General features: G+C 37.0%; 1 protein-coding gene across 4 annotated transcripts in view; it reads right to left on the reverse strand.

Annotated features, from left to right (window-relative positions):
* LOC139985116 (uncharacterized) overlaps nt 1-19,353 on the reverse strand; it is a 364,233-nt gene that overhangs the window by 31,931 nt on the left and 312,949 nt on the right. For 2 of the 4 annotated variants that reach the window (XM_071999318.1, XM_071999319.1), the window contains exon 3: nt 8,523-10,045. In XM_071999318.1, coding sequence (XP_071855419.1) covers nt 8,523-10,045 — 1,523 coding nt within the window. Of the gene's footprint in view, nt 1-8,522; nt 10,151-10,423; nt 10,557-19,353 lie in introns of all 4 variants that reach the window. The other 2 variants (XM_071999320.1, XM_071999317.1) reach the window with 2 other exon arrangements.

Genomic DNA, 19,353 nt, shown 5'->3' on the forward strand with positions numbered 1-19,353 from the left:
AAGGTCCACCAGAAAACTTAAGACCAGTCATTTTATTATCAACACTAAGGAAAATGATTTCGGTTTGTGTGGCCAAGAGGATTCGTCCGTCAATTGATGAGCATATCCTCCTTATTACCCAGAATGATTACACTTCAGGACGTTGCACAGCTGAACTCGTCTTTGCTTTTAAAGTGCTGGCAGAAAAAGCTATAATATTAATACGTTACCCTAGTATAAACCTATTGATGCTAGATATGAGTAAGGCGTTCGACACAATTCAAATAGGATCCCTGCTAACTGACCTAGAACAGGTTCTTGACAACGACGAACTTCACCTGATATCACTGCTAATCGATAACGTCTCCTTCACCGTCAAACTAGAGGGCAATTCGGACTTCCTTTTAACACTACATTGGTTCACAACAAGGAGATAGTGCAAGCGCACTATTTTTTATAACTTATCTAGCCAACTCTTTGAAATCAGATGATAATGATATCGATGCAGTTATCCTGCCATCTCAGTAAGCTGATCATGATTACAGCACAACCACCAATAATTCATTTTTCACAGATGACTAACAATACGCTGATGATATCTCTTGGGAATCAACTGGTCAGCATATATTGCAATAAATCGAAAAACGAGTCCTTGAGAAACTGGCAGGAAGGATTCTGAAAATCAACTGCACAAAAATGAGAAATGTTCAATCACAAGAAATGAAAGTTGGAAGAAGTGTAAATATGTTGGAAGCTTGCTGGGGACCGAAGAAGATATTAACCGAAGAATTGGTATAACCAACGGTGCTTTCAACACACTGTCAAGTATTTCCAAAAGCAAAAACATAAGCCAAAACATTAAGCTTAGGACTTTTGAGGCTTTATTAAAGAGAATTTTCTTGTACAGTTGCGAACTGTGGGGCACAACGAAGGATCTTGATCGCAAAATTGACACTTTTCAAAGGAGACTACTTCCTAAAATTCTCAACATTAGATGGACCAATAACAACAATTGGTTACAAACGATGAGCTCTACAATGAAACCAACCAAACACCTTGGTCATCCATAGTCGCACATAGAAGATTGAGATTTTTCGGTCATGTAGCAAGACTCCAGGAGGACGCTCCAGCAAAGGTTGCTTTAAGAGAAACATTGAGACACACTGCTAAACCAGTAGGAAAGCCCGTGACTACCTTGCTTGGATAAATAAAGTTGCAATTTAAGGACGTTCACATTAACAATTTCGAGGAAGCAATAAACCTAACACAAGATCGTGATACGTAGCGGAGGTTAATCACTGAGCATGTTGAATAGACGAGACTCATCATACTACTACTGAACTAATGAACCTATATGTTCAGACTATATGTGGCGAAAGTGTTGATGGTGTTGCTGTGGAGTAGTTGAATGCATATCCATGTAGGGGGTTGTGGGGTCCTCCGACTGAAACAATTCTGGGGCGTAGTTAGACTATAATTTTTTTTCTAAACTTAACGTTGTGCTAAAGAATACTAGTGTGAAGTTTGAAAACTGTACTGACCGATGTTAAAATCACAATTGCATAATTGCATGAAAAATCAGAAAATAAAGTCTTGCTCGTCCAGTTATTCGGTAAAAAGCCTTTGGGTGGACAGGTTGCCAAACCAGTTATTATTCCTATATACAATGATGCCTGACAAAGAGGTACACATTATAGCATGTTACCTTCATGTAACCATGTACCACATTTTAATAACAGATGTATAGGTTATCTTCTACTTGAAATTGGTTTCCAGGACTAGGAGATTGAGACCCTTTCTCAACCTCATGTTTAATATAGGATTTCAATTGGGAGGGGGGGGGGTGGGAGCAGATCCCAACTGACTTAGGTAGGGCCTACACTATTATGGAAAGGCCAGAGTGGAAAGAAGAATTTAAAAACGGAGGAGGTGTGGTCGTTGGCTTGTTGAAGGCAACCTCAGTAGCCCCGTCCCCTGATTTTTTTTTTTTTTTGAGCAGCTGCAACTCCTACCAGTCTAATGTTAACGTGTGCACTTCGAGGAATAATTAGACTACCATCTTGGTCTAAAAATGGTTCCATACACCATGCAGCTTTGCCTATGAACAATGTTTTGTAAAGTCGTAAGTAGGGTTGGGGAAGGGGTGTACACCCGTAGCAGTGGCCTTCTTTTCAGCTGAATTTAACAAGTGTATAATTTGGAAATTTTCTGATAAATGTTGAAATACCAAAATACTTTCATCTCGTCATTTCAAAAGTTTTAGAAGTGATAAAATATTGACTTATTTGCAAGCTTGTAGTAAAGCAATATCCTGAAAAATGCTTAAGATGTCTGATTATCTTTCTGTCATGATGACACTTGTAGTGACGCAATACTATAACGATAGATTTCGCTAGTCGATAGTACGCATTTTCCTTGGAACTTTCACTCGCCTCTTATCTTTGCTGTACTGGAAAGTCACGACCATCATATTTGTTCTCATTATTTGCATATTGCGAATTCATATTGTATTTCTTTGTGTTAGACCCCTTTTTATATAATATATAATTATAATATAATAAAAATATGTTGTGACTAGTCAAGAGGCCGTCTACATTGTAATTTGGTGAGTTGCAGTGTAATAACTTATTAGTATTTTTTTTTTCTTTTCCATAAAACCTTTACGACCCACATCACGGAAACACTTTCAAGCTGCTGTACAGGATTCTATGAACGCATCATTACCAGACAATTATCGAGGTGCCAATGATGAATTTATATTTTGCAGCATATAAGTCCTCACTTTTAGTATAACTAAAACTGTCTGCATAACAAGTTAATCTTTGTGTGCATAGTCCCGTTTTGGGTTTAAGTTTCAATATGAATAATTTTGCTAAAGATGATGATGTTAAAGAGAATCACTAGAATTAATAGAATCACTTGTCAAATGTTACTTTTGTTGAACTATATTTTTGAATGACATATCATTTCCCTAGACCCCTGCAGGGGCTTTGCCCCTGGACCCAGACGACAACGTCTTTGCGCCAAGGCGCTCGCGGATATCTTCAGTTTTATCCGTGTTTATTCATTAATGTACCCCCTTCCCCGGCCTCCCCTCTTTTCGGATTGACGGTCTTGATCAAAGTATTACACTCTTAAAAATACCTAGTCATTTTTAACTAGAATCTAGTCAAATTTGACCAGATTACCATGTAAAATATGACTTTATGAGATCCTCGTCATTTTGACTAGAGACATCTGGTCATTTTAAGTGACTAGAAAACCTGGTTCTAAATTGACCAGGAACATCTCATCATTTTGACTACATACTAGTCAAAATTGACTAGATCATTGCCTTCTTAAATAGGCCTTTGAGGCCGGTGTTTTTTCACTTGACTCTAAAAAATAGTCAGGGGCAGACCTATAAAATCGGGTAAATTTATATATAAGGAAAGCAAGACCCATCAATGCAGACATTCTAAATGCCATTGGAATTTAAAATGAAATACTATACTGTATCCAGAATTAATGTTGAATGAAGTTCATAAAACGAACAAGCACATTTTGTGGCTCCATTTTCAGTTAGGCGCATGATTCCAGTCAACTATGGTAAGATATACACAGCGTTCAAAGATGCTATCATTACATTTAATGTGATAGTTAGTATATGTTTTTGGTTTTTCTCTAAAGGTTTAATGGCCTGCTGCAAATTTACATATCAAGCGGTCCTGTTAAGGAGGGGGGGGGGCACAAAAATGCTACGACATGATGGGTTATGTACACATACAACAAATTTCACATTTCGAGTCTGAAATGAATTTTTCTAAACCATTTAAAATTTATTAAGATTCTGCTGGATCTTGGTCAGTCTGAATAACATTTGTAAATTTTGAAATACTGTTCCATTTATATAATATTTCTTAATATTATTTCAAACATATTTAACTAAGTTGAAATTATTGCACAAATCACATGAACCTCCAAAATATTAGACGATTCCAAGCTCGTCAAAACCAAGTGAAGTTTCTGAAGTATGATGGCCTGTAAAGTATTTGGTCTTGGGTATCATTAAAAGAAGAAAATGGGCTCAACCAGCTCCTCTATTAGAATTATATTTTGGTTTTGTAAGGTCTTTACAAAAAAATATATTTTGAGCAAACTCAGTCATACAAATTTCATGCTGGCCCACAAAAACCAAATAATATAAGGAAAGCATTCCAACATTAATGCTTTCAGTCAATACTATAAACATGAATCGTAAGCACCCTCTTTTACATCTCATTTGAAGTTTCCGCACTGCATGATACAAAATTCTTGAGGGCCAAGACACTTGGTGTTGACCTTAGCCTTCCCTTCCCTTCGCCCAGCCTGTAAATGTTCTTTTGAATGAAATCCCACACGTTATTACACTCCCAAGGGTAGTTAAGGTCCAATACATAAAACACTTTGAAACATAGATCAACTGCCTTGATAAGAGAACTAGCTGGTATTGCCATCCTTTCTACTATCACAAACTGTTGTTATGGGTTCCTTCTGTTCTCTCCAATGATCAGAATAAATGGTTGCGTCTGGCTAACCTTAGCCAGGAACTCTGGCAAGTTGGTTCCAATCTGCAGTGATGAAATAGTGAAAACAATAAACAAGATATGCAGTCAGTGATAGTTGTGAATTTTTTCTCACATGCAAAGCAAAGGGTAAAGGCAAGAAATCTGATCCCATTTTTTAAATTCATATTACTGACTTTGAAACTGAAATGTAAGTCCATTAATAGATATCCTATACTGTAGATACTTCAAGTCACACTTTTTTCAGGTCAGGTATGCTTGATGTATTTTCAAATCTATACCAACTGAAACTTGTATTTAATAAAAAAAAATCTTTTGTAATTATAGCAAGAAAACAAGTTTTGACAATTTGATTTTCAAACTTAGTCACAACTATATTTTTTATTCAGACTTGATTGTCCAAATACCTGTGGACTTTGCAAGTTCATGAAAACCTTTCCTTCTTCATACAATATCCATGGAAATCTATCTTAACACAAAGTCCATCATAGAGCATCTCCCGACCAGGTTTCAGTTTGGGGGGAGTTTGGACACACACATTCACACAAATGACACATCAAACTTTTCTTCCCTTAACTTGGAATTGTACTTCTGATTAGTTACCGTCACCCCTAGTACATCTTTCAACGCACAAGTTCATGTAGTATTTGTTCCAGTTCTAAGAAAATGGGATAAGTGATTTAATGTAGTTACCTGTACACATTGCACAAAATACTGCATTGCCTCTGCCAAAGTTGCTTTCAGCTTCTTCTTCTTCTTTCCGACTCCATCACACTTAGTTCCCGCAGGAAACAGAAGTGGAAGTACTTGCAATGCCACTGAAAGCTTCTCCTCGTCTGAAATTTGCAAAACAAAGTACATACAACTGTAGTTAGCTTCAAACATGCAACGTAAAATGTTATCAACTGTTTAAACTAACTCAAATTGCAGTGGTAATTCAAAGCCAGGCATACACATAGAGTGCCTACAAATAGTGCAGCGCATGAAGCACTTTCACATTGCACTGACACGCGTACCTAGCCTCGTGCAAAACTTGGGGAGGGTGTTAAAAGCTTAAGAAAAACCACAATTTGGTCAGCAAATAGCTGAAATAGCTTCAAGCTCATGAAATACATAATTCTGCTTGACTGCAAAAAGTTTAGGTGGCCTGCTGTATCGTTGCTAGTAATATATGAAGGTGCGTCAATTACGAGGGTGCGTCAATTATGAAGCCTTTACTATACTAGCAATAATAATAATAATAATAAATTACACTTATATCGCGTTTAATACAGTACAGCGTTTCAAAGCACTTACTAGTAGTAGTACTAGGCCTACTCAGTACTAGTACAACTATGCCTAAGCTAGTACTACTACGTACTACAGACAACTATACTAGCCTATAAGGACACAGATTGACAGAGAAGAGTTATTTGACACAAAATCGTGACAATTTATTAGCCATACATCCCAGGAACGAACTTCGATGGCATAAGGTAAAAGAGCCGTGAGGTTACAATTAAATCCGTGGCTTCAATTCACGAAATTTTGGAGCACCCTACTACTTACTAGGCCTAGATATAACTATAAGTTATAACTTAGGCCGAGCCGGACAGCGTAGGCACTTAGTGCGTTAGTAAACCAAACGACAGTAGCCTAAACACACCCTGGAACAAAATGCACACAATTTGAACTGATGTTACCTAGTAATAGTAACGTTAAGCCTAGTCTACATGACTTCAACGGGTGTACGTTATACCGGCTATCCTCATTGCATGAACGAACGGACGTTGACAGAATGTTGCCTTTGCAGGATACTAAGCACATTTTATAGCATATTGTAGCACTCACCTTTAAATGCGTCGATGTATTTTGTTAACCCCAATTTCGTAAGTGTTTTTTAAACAAAATGGTCCTCGTTTTTGTCCATCTTAGTGTAGTAGTCTAGAGCAGTGGTTGCGCGCCGCAAAGAATGTCAAAGACAAACGTCTGAATTCCACAGGCAATGCGCAAACTCAGCTGTAACTATGGATACCTTGTCACTTGTTAGCTGATATGATCCGAAACTGGTTAAATTAACTATGATCAGAGTGACCGTAACGAGAATATCTAATCAAGCCGACCCTTTTCTAGTTAAAACTATTTTGACTAGACTTTCTGGTCGGAAAAATGACTAGGTCGTTTTAAGAGTGTAGTTATTTTAGCTTAAAATCAGCTAAAAAAAGGAACGTTAAGCAGTACATTTGATAGCTATCCGTTGTTACCGTACTTCATCGTTTAAGGATAAAAATAATATAATTTACTGCTGTAACCTAATATATTAATATATTAGAATAATAATGAATGGCAATGCTCTACTTATTTTGCCAAATGGTTTCTTAGTTAGTTTTACCTTTACCTATTATATTATGTGGTCTGACCGAATGACGTTATGTGGGCCTACTTTGTTTGTAATGGGTCAAAATACTTAATGGAAATTTAGAAAAAACGTGCTAATCTTTAAAATTGAATGACTTCTCACATCACTTTGCAATACGAAGCTATTAAAAAACGGTTGTTTATTCTGAATGAAACATTCCTTCTCCTCCACTGTCTATAGGTAGGGATTGCTAGGGTGTAATGGACCTTCGATTTTATTGACTGCTTTGGTGGTCTTCTACATATCTGGTACTGTTATGGTTGAATCTTAATTTGTTCTTGATTGATAAAATTGTTTACATGGCTCTGCAGATCAAAGTATTTAATTTTGTTTAATTCTTCGTCTTAAACTTTGTTCCTAATATCAAAGATCGAGTCATATTTCAAAACTTATTAATACATGATAATAAAAATAGTATAGTATAGTCTATCTTAGATATAATAGTAATGCTATATCTCATTCTGTAAACATTTCAAATTCTATTTATCTTATAAAAGGAATAGATTAATATATTAACTAAGGGTCCCACCCAACCTCAACTACCACTCTGCCTATATGTAATTCCTCTGTATTGATTACAATGGTATAATGGGTCTTCTTCCAACTATTTCTAACAATCTGGTGTTACCATCATCCACCTTTATAGAACAAGACAAATTTAACATAATATGTCACTTTTGTTCACGAGAGTAACACCAAGCATGTTGACCAGACAAACACTTTGAGGATGTGCAATAAGTAGAATAAACCATTACATAAATATAAATAAGAGCTGAAAAAAAGATTGAGGAGTATGGTAAAATGAGTGATATTCCAAGATTTGGTCTGCTGCAAATGCAGCCTGTATGTATAATATATGTATATATTTTGTACCTGCAGTGGTAACGAACACCTGAGCCAATACAACATGATATGTTATCTTCGTGGGGCGAGGGGAAGGGGGGGGGCTAATTGAAATTATTTACAAATTTCACTTGTAACGGCGATAAGAACCTGAATATGGATGTAATACTCAAACTTCGCAATGTGTTACTTTAATCATGAACTTAAACTTACTTATATCACACAATTCACAGTATTTATTTAGCTTTCAAGAAATGGACAGAAACATTATTTAACATATTGTTGCCTTGTTCGATCCCTCCCTTGTCACCTTATATTTCGTAAATTTCGTTATGATTGGTGGAATTGGAAACAAAACTTAACAGAAACCTGTAAAATAGGTCAAATAACTGCATGAATTAGAACACTCAGTGCTTCAAATACGATGTTTTTCGTATCATTTTAAACTAACGATCTGTCATTTACTAAGTGACAACGCCCTGCTGGTAAAAGGAAGTATTTGGTATTGTTGTTAATGTTATGTTGGTATTTCTCTTTACTGTTCTATACATTATATATTCAGCACACATTTCCACCATAATTCCATCACGTGAAGAGAGCAGGAAATATGCTATTAGGAATCTTACGTTTGGTTTTCATTTGTCAGAGTGTGTTTACTCTAATTGAATATGTGTCAAAGCTACAATGACATTCGGCTAAAATGTCTAACAACCCAATCTATGAAACGAGTAAAATATTAATTTATTATTAATACTTACGTCATATCTGGCACCAATCTCCAGTAGCTGTATGGTAGATCTCTGTAGAAGTCTACTGTATGACTTTCCATTGATGTACACATGACTTGAACACAGATCCCTGACGGTGTCCTTGATTCCATCTACCTCACCAGTTTGTTCCAGAATGCAGAGGATGGCAAACTTATCACCGTCTTTCCTGCTCTTCAAGTATTCTATTATTCTCTTCCCAACAGCTGGGCTAATCCCACAGGTGAATCGATAGAGGTACTGAAGATTAAATGGATCCACTTTATCAAGAACATTCTTCAGCTCAGATACATTTCCTGTAGCAGCTGCAACTTCTACCAGTCTAAAACACGCAAACCATTCACAGAATAGTTGATGGTAGAACCTTAAGTCAGTCCTGGTCTGTATGTCTGCAGTAGAAATATGTTCGTTTGTCTCAGCAGACACTTCTTCCTCTACCAAGATACCAACTGCAATATAATGTTGACAAAACCCTTGACCTAGTCGTGTACAGAGTCCATCCTTACGCCATGATAGCTGTTTGTTTTCACCGCAGAGACCTTCAAATGCTACTTTACTCAGTTCTTCGTGTTCACTTTCATGTTCGCTCATGTGTTCCTTTGCGTGTTGGTCCAGTGATTTGTTTCTCTTGTGACTATGGAAACATTTAATCATGTAGCGAAAGAAACCGGTAACTGACTTAAATTTCTGAAAATGTGTCTTTTCGTGGGTCATGTGAGAAAACATTGCAAATAGGAGAGGTACTTGACATAGGTCATCCAAAATCGGGTTTGCTTTCAAATCGTGCTTAATTTTATCAACACTTTCTTCGTCTTCCCCAGTAACAGCCTTGCGAATGTACTGTTCACGTGCTTTTTCGTCAAAGCCAACTAATCTAACATATTTTGTGTTTGATTTATCATAGCTCTTCGGAAGATATCTGGTTGTCAGAGTAACGTCAATATTCCCAAACAGATTGCTGGTAATGATACGTCCAACGTCACTTCCGGTAGCACCATCCCTATCAGGAAACTCATCATACCCGTCCAGGAGTACCTTAACAGAGGAACAACTCTCAATGATATTTTTAATATCAGAAGATTTGATTCGAGGATCGTTTGGTGCTAAGAACAGTTTAATTGCTTGATATATAGATATCTTGCTGTTCAGCTGCCTCAACCGGAGAAGAATTAGAATCTCTACGTCTTTAAAGGGTGAATCCTTTACACCGTTGCACCAATCATAGGCGAGCTGTAGGGTCACTGTTGACTTACCATACCCGGCTTCTGCTTCTATGATGCGCCGTTTGGCGTTCATACGAGGGTCTGTGAAGATATCTTTGTACGAGCCCACACGTACCCATGGTCCTTCTTTCTCCTTCCTCGCTCCTTCAACAATGTAGATCTCTGTACCGCCCTCAACAAATACCTTGTCAACACAATATAGTCTGTCCTTGATGTACGGTATGGGCTGGATTGCGTCATATTGTAGTTTATACCTGCTCTTCAGAGAACTGATGAGTATGGCTTTTTTGTCTAGAAAAAAAAATGGCCAAATTTGGTTTGTAAACATTACTTTTCGGTCAAAAAAGATTATATATATACTGGAAAAACTTACGGTGGCCAATCTGTTTGAAGTCGCTGTGAACGAAAAAATTATACTAGTAAAATCGGAGTAATATGCAATTTTTATGTCGGCTTCTATGCGTTCATATCGACACATAACAATTCCAATCGGTTAGGTCAAATTAATAAGGTAGAAACAAAACAATGAAAACATTCACGTTGAACTCCCGATGATACACTGTAAAAGTAATTGCAATGATGAGGCTTAAATCCTTATCAATGTTTATTTTAAACGTCAGCTTCCTTATGCTTAAGTTACTTATACAAAACTATATTATTACAACAAACCTTGCACTGTAAGGCGCTCCATCGATTATGACGTCACAACAACTTTCGTGACTGTTTGGCGGGATAAACTTGGGTCTTCACTTTTCTTTTCCGTTGAGTGATATTATGCATAATTATCTATCAAAGCGATGATCTGTTGAATATATATTGATACAGAATGCTTGGTTAAAACTAACTGAACAAATTATCATAAATCAATGTATAATTCTTAAGTCAGCAGAACCAGTCACTTTACCAACAGGTCTCAGGCTCGACAAAGATTACATCAAAGTAAATCTCTCCGTATCTCTTATTTACTGTTTATTGTTTACACAAAACCTCGACCTTTGAATTAATCTAATATTAACCCGCCCTGAAAAAAATCCAACTTTTTGTTTTGTTATCAATATTCGTGATATCCTATAAGAATGTCATCTAGAGGTCGTCAGTTTAGATCGCTGGCTTCACAATTATTGCGAGGCTCTCTCTTAATCGCAGATAAAACGGTTATTCATTTGCATGTTAAAGAATCTTTTTGAGTTAATTTGTATTATTTTATCGATGCTAATCGATAGTTACATTAGATAAAATTGTACGTCATACGTTTGACTATAGTCAAGGTTTATTGCAAAAAGTGAGGTTTTCTTTTTTGAACCATTTTCCAATTTGGTCTTCGATGTGTTTAATGCAGCAATACAAAGCGCGCACGTAACGAAATATTAACGTTGAGGATCGAATCAAATTGAGTAATTATTCCTTTAGTAACCTTTATTTGATGAAATTAGAGAGTAAAATGACACACTGTTATCAATACACACTCTTGTGTAAAGTATTAGCCTACCAGGTTAAACTTGTCAGCCTAAGTTAAACTGCTGCTCTAAGCGGCACGACTGAGACCCGGGCAGAGGAAAATAATTGTAACGGTTCCTTTATCAGCTAAATTTAGTTTGAATCTCTCATTAATTATATTTTTCTAATAATTTTAGTAAAATTGCCTTTACCATGCATCGTCCTGGTCACCCTGATATAGCAAAATTTTCAGTTACGTAATTGCTATCATATAAAGCAAACAATGTAAAATATCAGTTAAATTCTTAAACTTAATCTGCTTATTCTTTTGTTTCACCATTCTTCCTAATTATTAGGATGTTTGTAGAGTTTAAGAATACTGTTATGTTCCATCTTGGTTTTTAGTGACAAGAACCACATTCCCACCGGGTAAGCCTATTTTAACTTATTCAATGTTCTTTTTACTTCCCACATATATGCCTAACATACCATGTTCCATGAACTTCCCACTAGATTTATGTATAAACTGATCCAATGGTCCATATTCTTCCCACATGATTTACTCCATTTTCCATACGGATAGAAAGTAAGACAAATACATCTCTCTCATGCATATAATTGTTAGCTGAAAATAAGCTTATACCTTGAGGAATCTATTAAATGATTTCCATCTCGATTCATTCATTTAAGTTGGACCTAAGCCTAAAGGCGCAAGTCCTGCTATGAAAGTATTACAATTCTACATTTCTGTTTCGACAGGACTCACTGTTAGTATATTTATGATCTGATCTGACAGCAATTAAGTGAAAGGATAGCACATGTTCTGATTGGAAGAGATATGTTGTAGCTGCATGAATGAACTATTAAATAACCAGGATTTACATAATAAGAGTTTGACTAACACGAGCTTAAAATTCTTCTCTTAAAATTAATGAAATATTAAATCGACATTGAAATATGATCATACAGACATGGGTTATAAATCTTATGAATTGAACTTTAACTTTAACATTGCCTGTGTTATGAATGAAGTTTTCAGTATATCAGTACATAGCCTGTTTTATTAATGATGTGTTTAGTATATCAGTACATACATAGCTGCACACCATTACTGTCTCCTGTACGTTACTTACCAGTACGATCATCGCAACGTGGGTTTATCATCCATAGTAGAATTTAAGTCCAGAATCCTTTAATCCTTTAATAACATATGCAAATCATGAAAGAAGAACATACGGGAACAGGAATGAAGAACATCCAATCGACAAGATGGCGTCGTGTAGGTCATGTGACGTTCGAACATACGATCCTGGACGCTAAATAGATATCGGTAGGAATCAGCCTTTAGTTGTATCTGGTTTCAAAGTTTGTCGTTAATAGTTTACACTATCAAAGACTTTACTTGATGATATAATTCATATCTGGTAATTATCCCTTGTTGTGTTTATTCTGTCAATCAGCCGTTCAAAGGTACCTGCTGTATGTATATGCATTGCTCTCTGTTACTTTAATTAATACGCAAACATTGTAAGTTTCCGATGTATTTTGTCCTATGTGCGGAATATGCCTGTTAAGTACGCAAACTGTGTAAATGAAACTACAAGCGTTGATGCCCAACTCTGAATATGTCTTGCTTTACGAAAATGAAAAGAACGTAAACCACTGTTTAGTACACAAATATAAAAAAGGAAAGAAATTATACACAATTTGACAAAAGAGAGCGTAGATATCATGAGCTATAGAGCAGGATTTAACAAGTAATATTAGGATTACAAGTGTCCGTGATTAGGTGTCCGTTCTAGCAACAAATACTATTTTGCTTTGTTCATATTGATCGCCCCGGTCAGTTCTCCGTCGTTGATTAACTTCAGCAGGACATGATGGAAATGAACGGAAGAACGAAGTAATAGTTACAGCCATCAAGAAAATATATACATACAATTGTGCATTCTGATGTATATTAAGGCTATAAAGCAGGTCGATATAAGTAACCCTCAACGCAATGTTTCACTGATACATACTTAAAATGTAAAGTGAGAGGTGATGATACAACCATAGCCCGAGTCCACATCTCACCGAATGATTGCAACAATCTACCAACTGACCACCCCCCCCCCCCATAAGATCAACTTCAAGACGAGAGTTCACGAGTCTTTAATGAATATCAGCTAAACGTGACAACAGCAATAGTTTGAATCGGTACAATACGTGAGTGAACTGCGCGACTAGGTTAGGACTGTCTAAAATTTGGAAAATGGTACGCGAATAATCAAGGCTTAACTTCCAAAACTGAACTGTTGAATTATATGTATCTTCATTGTGCTAAATCATATATAGAGGAAACTATTGAATAAACACAGTAAATATATGACGGGTATATCTTCGTTGCAACGAATACATTTCGTTAACCTCAAAGTCAAGATTACAATGGTGATGATGTAACTTTTCCGACCAATCGTGATAGACTTTTTACACATAATTGCAAAACTGTTTGGAAAAAAGCTCGCTACCGGGTCCCCTGTTTGCGCTGGTCACAAATCCCATATTTTTATAACCCCATATATTTCTCCCTAGCGCACGCACAATATGATTATGAGGCCCCAGCCTGTGTCCATGGTGCGTTATATAATTACGATGAAAAACAATTAAAATATACAATTGTACGTATCTAGACGGCATATATACGCTGGTATCACTATATCAGTGACTCAAATGAGGTGTTGTTTATATTTGAGATGACAAGCCGAAAGTCGAATTAAAATGTATCTTGTTCAGAGAAATATCGATCTATGCATAGTGTAGCTAATGAGGGTAAACCGGATAAGAAGCAGACCATGCCATACGATTAACACAAGCAGCCTATCTAGTATCATATATGCCATGGTTATTTACTTTTCCTTGCCGATTTTCCTTTTTGCCAACCCCGGTTGCGTTCCCTCAAATGTTTGTGTGTGGGAGAGGAAGGGGACGGGGCTTTCCCTGTCCTTAGCCCATCTGGATATGTCGAAACTCGTATCGAGTTTTAAGCAAGGAAACACATGTAGAGAGAGGCACTAAATTTCTCCCGAATGTATTCTAAGCTCTAGGGGGTCTGATTGGGACTTCAGCTGCACCAGTTTCACAGTTCACATATCTAAAGTCATTTTATAGCCAAAAAAAAAAAAAAAGATTTCAAAGAGGAATTTCGTTTTACTGAAATGAATTTGAAAGCACCAATAGGGTGCAGGGGACAAAGCCGCGGAAGCTGTAGCAATTTGAGATATTTCTTAATTTGGTACTATTTTATTCGCCCTCTCCCTTATTGCAAACGTCCAATATGCAAATGTGTTATATGGTGTATGGAGTGACTGATAATTCGCTCAAGTACACAATCGCGGTAGTAGACGATGAGAATGTGCTCAAGTAGATATGATGTGTCAAAGAGGAGACATGTATGAGGGAAGTAGTTGAATCCAAGTGTAAAAGGTGTATATGGATGACCATCAAATCTACTTTTCTTGCCAATGATGTCCACTTTTTATGGTAATTAAACCCCATAATTGAAATGTTTAAGGTAAAGCTTTGGAATTTTCAGTCCTTTATATATTGTTATGCATATCGATAAACATACTCTGTTATAATACATTTTCAGTAAATTGGATGATTGGTCTTAATTGAATGTTAATTTCTTAAGAACCTAAACCTACTCTGCTTGCCTCTAATTTGCTAATCTTCTCTGTACTTACATTACTTAGCGTATCTCTTTTACATATTGATCGTACTGAAGATTATCTACATCACACAATAACAACAACCAGTATTGTGAATCTTGTTCTGTTATTTACTTCGTCTGCTCATCGATACAACCAGGGTAACGTTGAGATTGGTTCCTAAAATAAGAAATGCTATTTTTAATTAAAAGTACCCTTACAAATGTTGTAATATAAAAGTGCCCTTTGAGTTAAAAAGTGCGATTTTGTTGAGAAATCTATGACAAATATTATTGAAAAGTACTCTTTTGTTCTAAGACCTTATTTATTGAAATTTGTGGTACGATATCCACATAGATTATTTTCTCTACAAGATGCATGTTGGCGGTGTTTCTCTTTAAATGAATGTCACATACCCAACTGACCCGATGCCTGTCACCCACTCCTTCCGTTATGTTACCTTAGACATAATCTTAGCGTTATATGTCCCACTGCTTTCAATATCTGCGATCCGCCCCCCCCCCCCTCTGAATCGAATCATCTTCCGAAGCCCCTGTATAAGGAGGCAGTGAACAGGAATAGTTCACGTAGTTCACCAATAAACATTCCACAATAGGCAGATTATGATCGTTCGTTTTTATTAGAAAAGATGAAAACAGAAGTACTTCCCGTTATTATTTTATTTATCCGCGGGGTCTCATTGGCTCACTCAGATTCTCTTAGAGTTATTGATTCTTTATGACATTCATTTCTCATAAACATACTGTTTATTAGTTAGTGTCTTAGTACCCACGGAACGCTTACTAAAAGTGTTAATTATTGAATCAATGTCAATTTATTCGGATTAATGTCGTTATTTGCTTAGTGTGCTGACTAATGGTGGAAACTTGATTAGGGGCAGATTACGCCGTACTGTAAACACAATTATTCTATCCAGTAATGTATATATCATGGCTATTTACTTTCGTTTGCCACTTTTTTTTTCAATGGGCCTCTCCAGCGTCCTATCCAAGGGTGCTGTCATATAGGTCCTAATAGAGTTCAGACTGTTGGTCATAACGTGCGTTTTCTGTACAGTTTACAAGACTATACTTAAAAATAACACGATGTCATAAATGCACAACACTCACAAGCATTCGAACACGCAGGGTGAACCTGTATGATGACGCAGAGGCGTAGAAAAGAAAGTGAACGATTTTGATCATTGTCTTCTCCTGTATAACATCATTTTGCAACTAAGCACCCGTAATGAGGTAGAAGTTGTAAATGCGAGAGGGTAATTCCTCTACGTAAGGCCCCTTTCCTTAGCCGACACATTCACTAAGATAATTAAAGTGAAAACTGGTGTCGCCAAACCCAAACAAAACCATGGAAAACCAGGGCCATATACCGTGTATACTGATCACTTTGAGCCTCGTTGCTGTGAATGCGTGAGCTGACTCTCTGGAATCTGGAATCAAATAATGATGATCTATAGGTCATCACGAAAGAATATATTCTTTCCTGAATATATGTCATAGAATATAGGTCATAGGAAAGAATTTATTCTTTCCTAAAGCTGGTTCGTGGATATATGACACTATCATATTATATTTGCCAATAACAGTAGTTTTAATGCTCGTAACAGCCCCCATTAGTTTAATCTCGGCGGAAGAAAAATTCACCACTAACAACAAAAAGGTAAGATTAAAGGAGCCACGGAAGTATTTCCGAAAGAACTTCCGCGAAGAGACTGATCTAAGGAAAATGTCGAGCGCCTTCTAAAATAAATATTTACAACAGATTTACAAACTTGAAACATTTCGGATTAGTCACAACGTACTTACAACTTTATTATTTTATGTATCATATTCGTTTTATTCCACTTCTATTCGGCCAGAACTTGTGTTCATGCTGTGATAAATTATTTGCCATGTCTATGAAACACAGTTTGTAAATTCGTGTACGCTATAGTTTGATATAAACGTAGTTTACAAACTGCACGTTGTCACTTATCTTCAACTGAGTCGCTTAGTAGATAGCATAAAGGGAAACATTATATTTTAAAAGAGAATGGGTGTAATGAATACGGATATCGATATTAGCGCTATATATATTTGTAGTTAACACACACATTATATTTGTTTCGGACAAGTGAGTTATTTCTAGTACTTCAAAAACGTTGCTGCTACGCAGCAAGATATCGAGCACAGAAGCGCTATAAGAAATCTCTGATAATAATGTATGAGTTACGTTGATCGTGTCAATATGTTACAATTAATCACTGTATGAAATACATAGCAGGCGCGTATCCAGGGGGTGTTGGGGGCGCGCGCCCCTTCCGGTAAGAAAAAGAGGAGAGAAAAAAAAGAGAAGAAAAAGGGAAAAAAGAGGGGGGAAAAGAGGAGGAGGAGAGAAAGGAAGGGAAAAGAAAAAGAAGAAAGAGAGAAAAAAGGAGAAAAGGAGGGTGTAAAAGAAAAAAAAAACGCCAAGGGAAGAGAAAGGGGAACAGTGACATCATTACAGCGCTGATCCCTATTATATACACATGGCCGGGTAGCCAGTGACGGATCGAGGATTTCGGAAGGGGCTTGCGCCGCACCCTACCCTAACTCCATTTTTGACGTTTCCATTTTTTCTCTCTCACTAATGTATCTATATATACTATATATGGTCTATCATAACGCGTGTGTGTATGAACGCCTTAAACAATTGTGCTATGAAACCAACTGTGGCTGGTCTCGAACTCGAAGGAGTCGTCGGGGAACATGACGCATTTCGGGAAGAGGGCGGACGCCCCCCCCCCGAGTATATATTTTTTTTTATGATATCGCTAGTAATTTCAAAATAGAAAATGCTTAGATGCAACTCAGAAGGCATGGGAAGTGTCATTTCCAGCGATCTGGGAGGCATTTTCGGCCAAAATTTTCTTGTACGCTTAGCGCCAACTCGTGGTGGCGCTACGCTTAGATAGTTTGCCTACAGGCTTCGCCCGCCCCTTGGCAAATTTTTCGCTACGCGCCTGTTCGAATTTGTAAAGCAAACAGCAGATATGACATCATATCAGTGAGCATGAAAATGGCGGTTCCAGGTTGAACAGCTTCAAAACTGTCGATGTGTGTAGTCATAGGAACCCAATTTGATTTGGGGGGCTGTAACGACTTGCCCGAAAAATATAACCTAAATTTTTTCGCGCGCAAAGCGCGCGTTCACCATGTCAAAGTCAATACCATATAAGCAAGCATCGGTTATTGCATCGCAAGCCATCGTGCACCGTACGGTCCGTGGAAATTGCGCAGTATACCGCGGGATGCTAATGTAAACAACGAAATGTCTTATGCATAAAGCATGGAGGTCAAATTATGTCAAATTCTCTTTTACATTAGTAATGGCGTTATGGCGAATAAGTCGGCCAAGCTTATAGAACTTTAATTTAATTATCAAGGAGATTCATTTCCTTTAGCTACATCATTGCAATTTATTTTTCTTTCAGTAGCCCCCCCCCCCCCCCGCATCTATACGCCTATGTGTGTTGTGTTCGGTTTCGGAAATATCTGGTATTTTTTCATTTCCTTCAACCATGTTTTATAATAGCCGTTATAAGAAGGTTTAATATTTGTACACCAAAAAATTATTTTCGAAAATTGCCTAACCAACATTCTTAATCATACTTCCCACTACTAGTGTAATTTGACCGGTCTGTTAGGGTTGAAGGAGGTTTTTCTATTTTGGTTGTCAATGGATGACATTTTGTGCAACATTATGGGCATGTTTTGAAGTGAATTTATTCACGAGAAATTTGAAGTTTCAAATTCGGAACAAATAATGGAAGTGCCATTTCCGGTGATCTAGGGTGCATCAAAACCAGAAATTTTCTTGTACGCTGCGCGCCAACTGATGGTGGCGCTCCGCTTAGATAGTAATTCGCGCCCCCGGGTTAGAAAATCCTGGATACGCCCCTGCATAGGGTAGTAATATGATATCAGTAACGATGAGTCACAATGACTCATGATGTACACTTTACAATGGGACTATAAGAACTGAATATTTACATGATATTGAAAATAAAATACAATTGATCAAGCTAGACACACTTCTAGATTTGTGAACCAGATTCAGTCCAGTTCCAGCCTCCAAAACTATTTGCTCTTTTCTCTTTTATTCTGAACAGGATTTTAATGAACGGAAGCATGTCAATAGTTTAAAGTCAATACATGTTTTCAAAAGTACTCAAAGCCTGTCAAGACAGAAATAATGGACTAAATAGACATTATCATGTGTCAAATAGGGGATTGATGTTAGGGTAGCAGAGCAATGTAAACTGGACATGGGTGACCTTTATTCGACTTCTCTAGCATGTTTAAAGCCAATCTGATTGCTTTTATGGTAATTACATGTGATATGTATGAGGATAGCTTTGAAGTATTGAAATTTGTCTTGCAACTCCTGCTGTCAATCGGCCCGAGTGAATTCAGGATTTGGAAAAGGCACCCA

This window comes from Apostichopus japonicus, chromosome 17, assembly GCF_037975245.1.
Source record: "Apostichopus japonicus isolate 1M-3 chromosome 17, ASM3797524v1, whole genome shotgun sequence".
In the NCBI taxonomy this organism is placed as follows: domain Eukaryota; kingdom Metazoa; phylum Echinodermata; class Holothuroidea; order Aspidochirotida; family Stichopodidae; genus Apostichopus; species Apostichopus japonicus.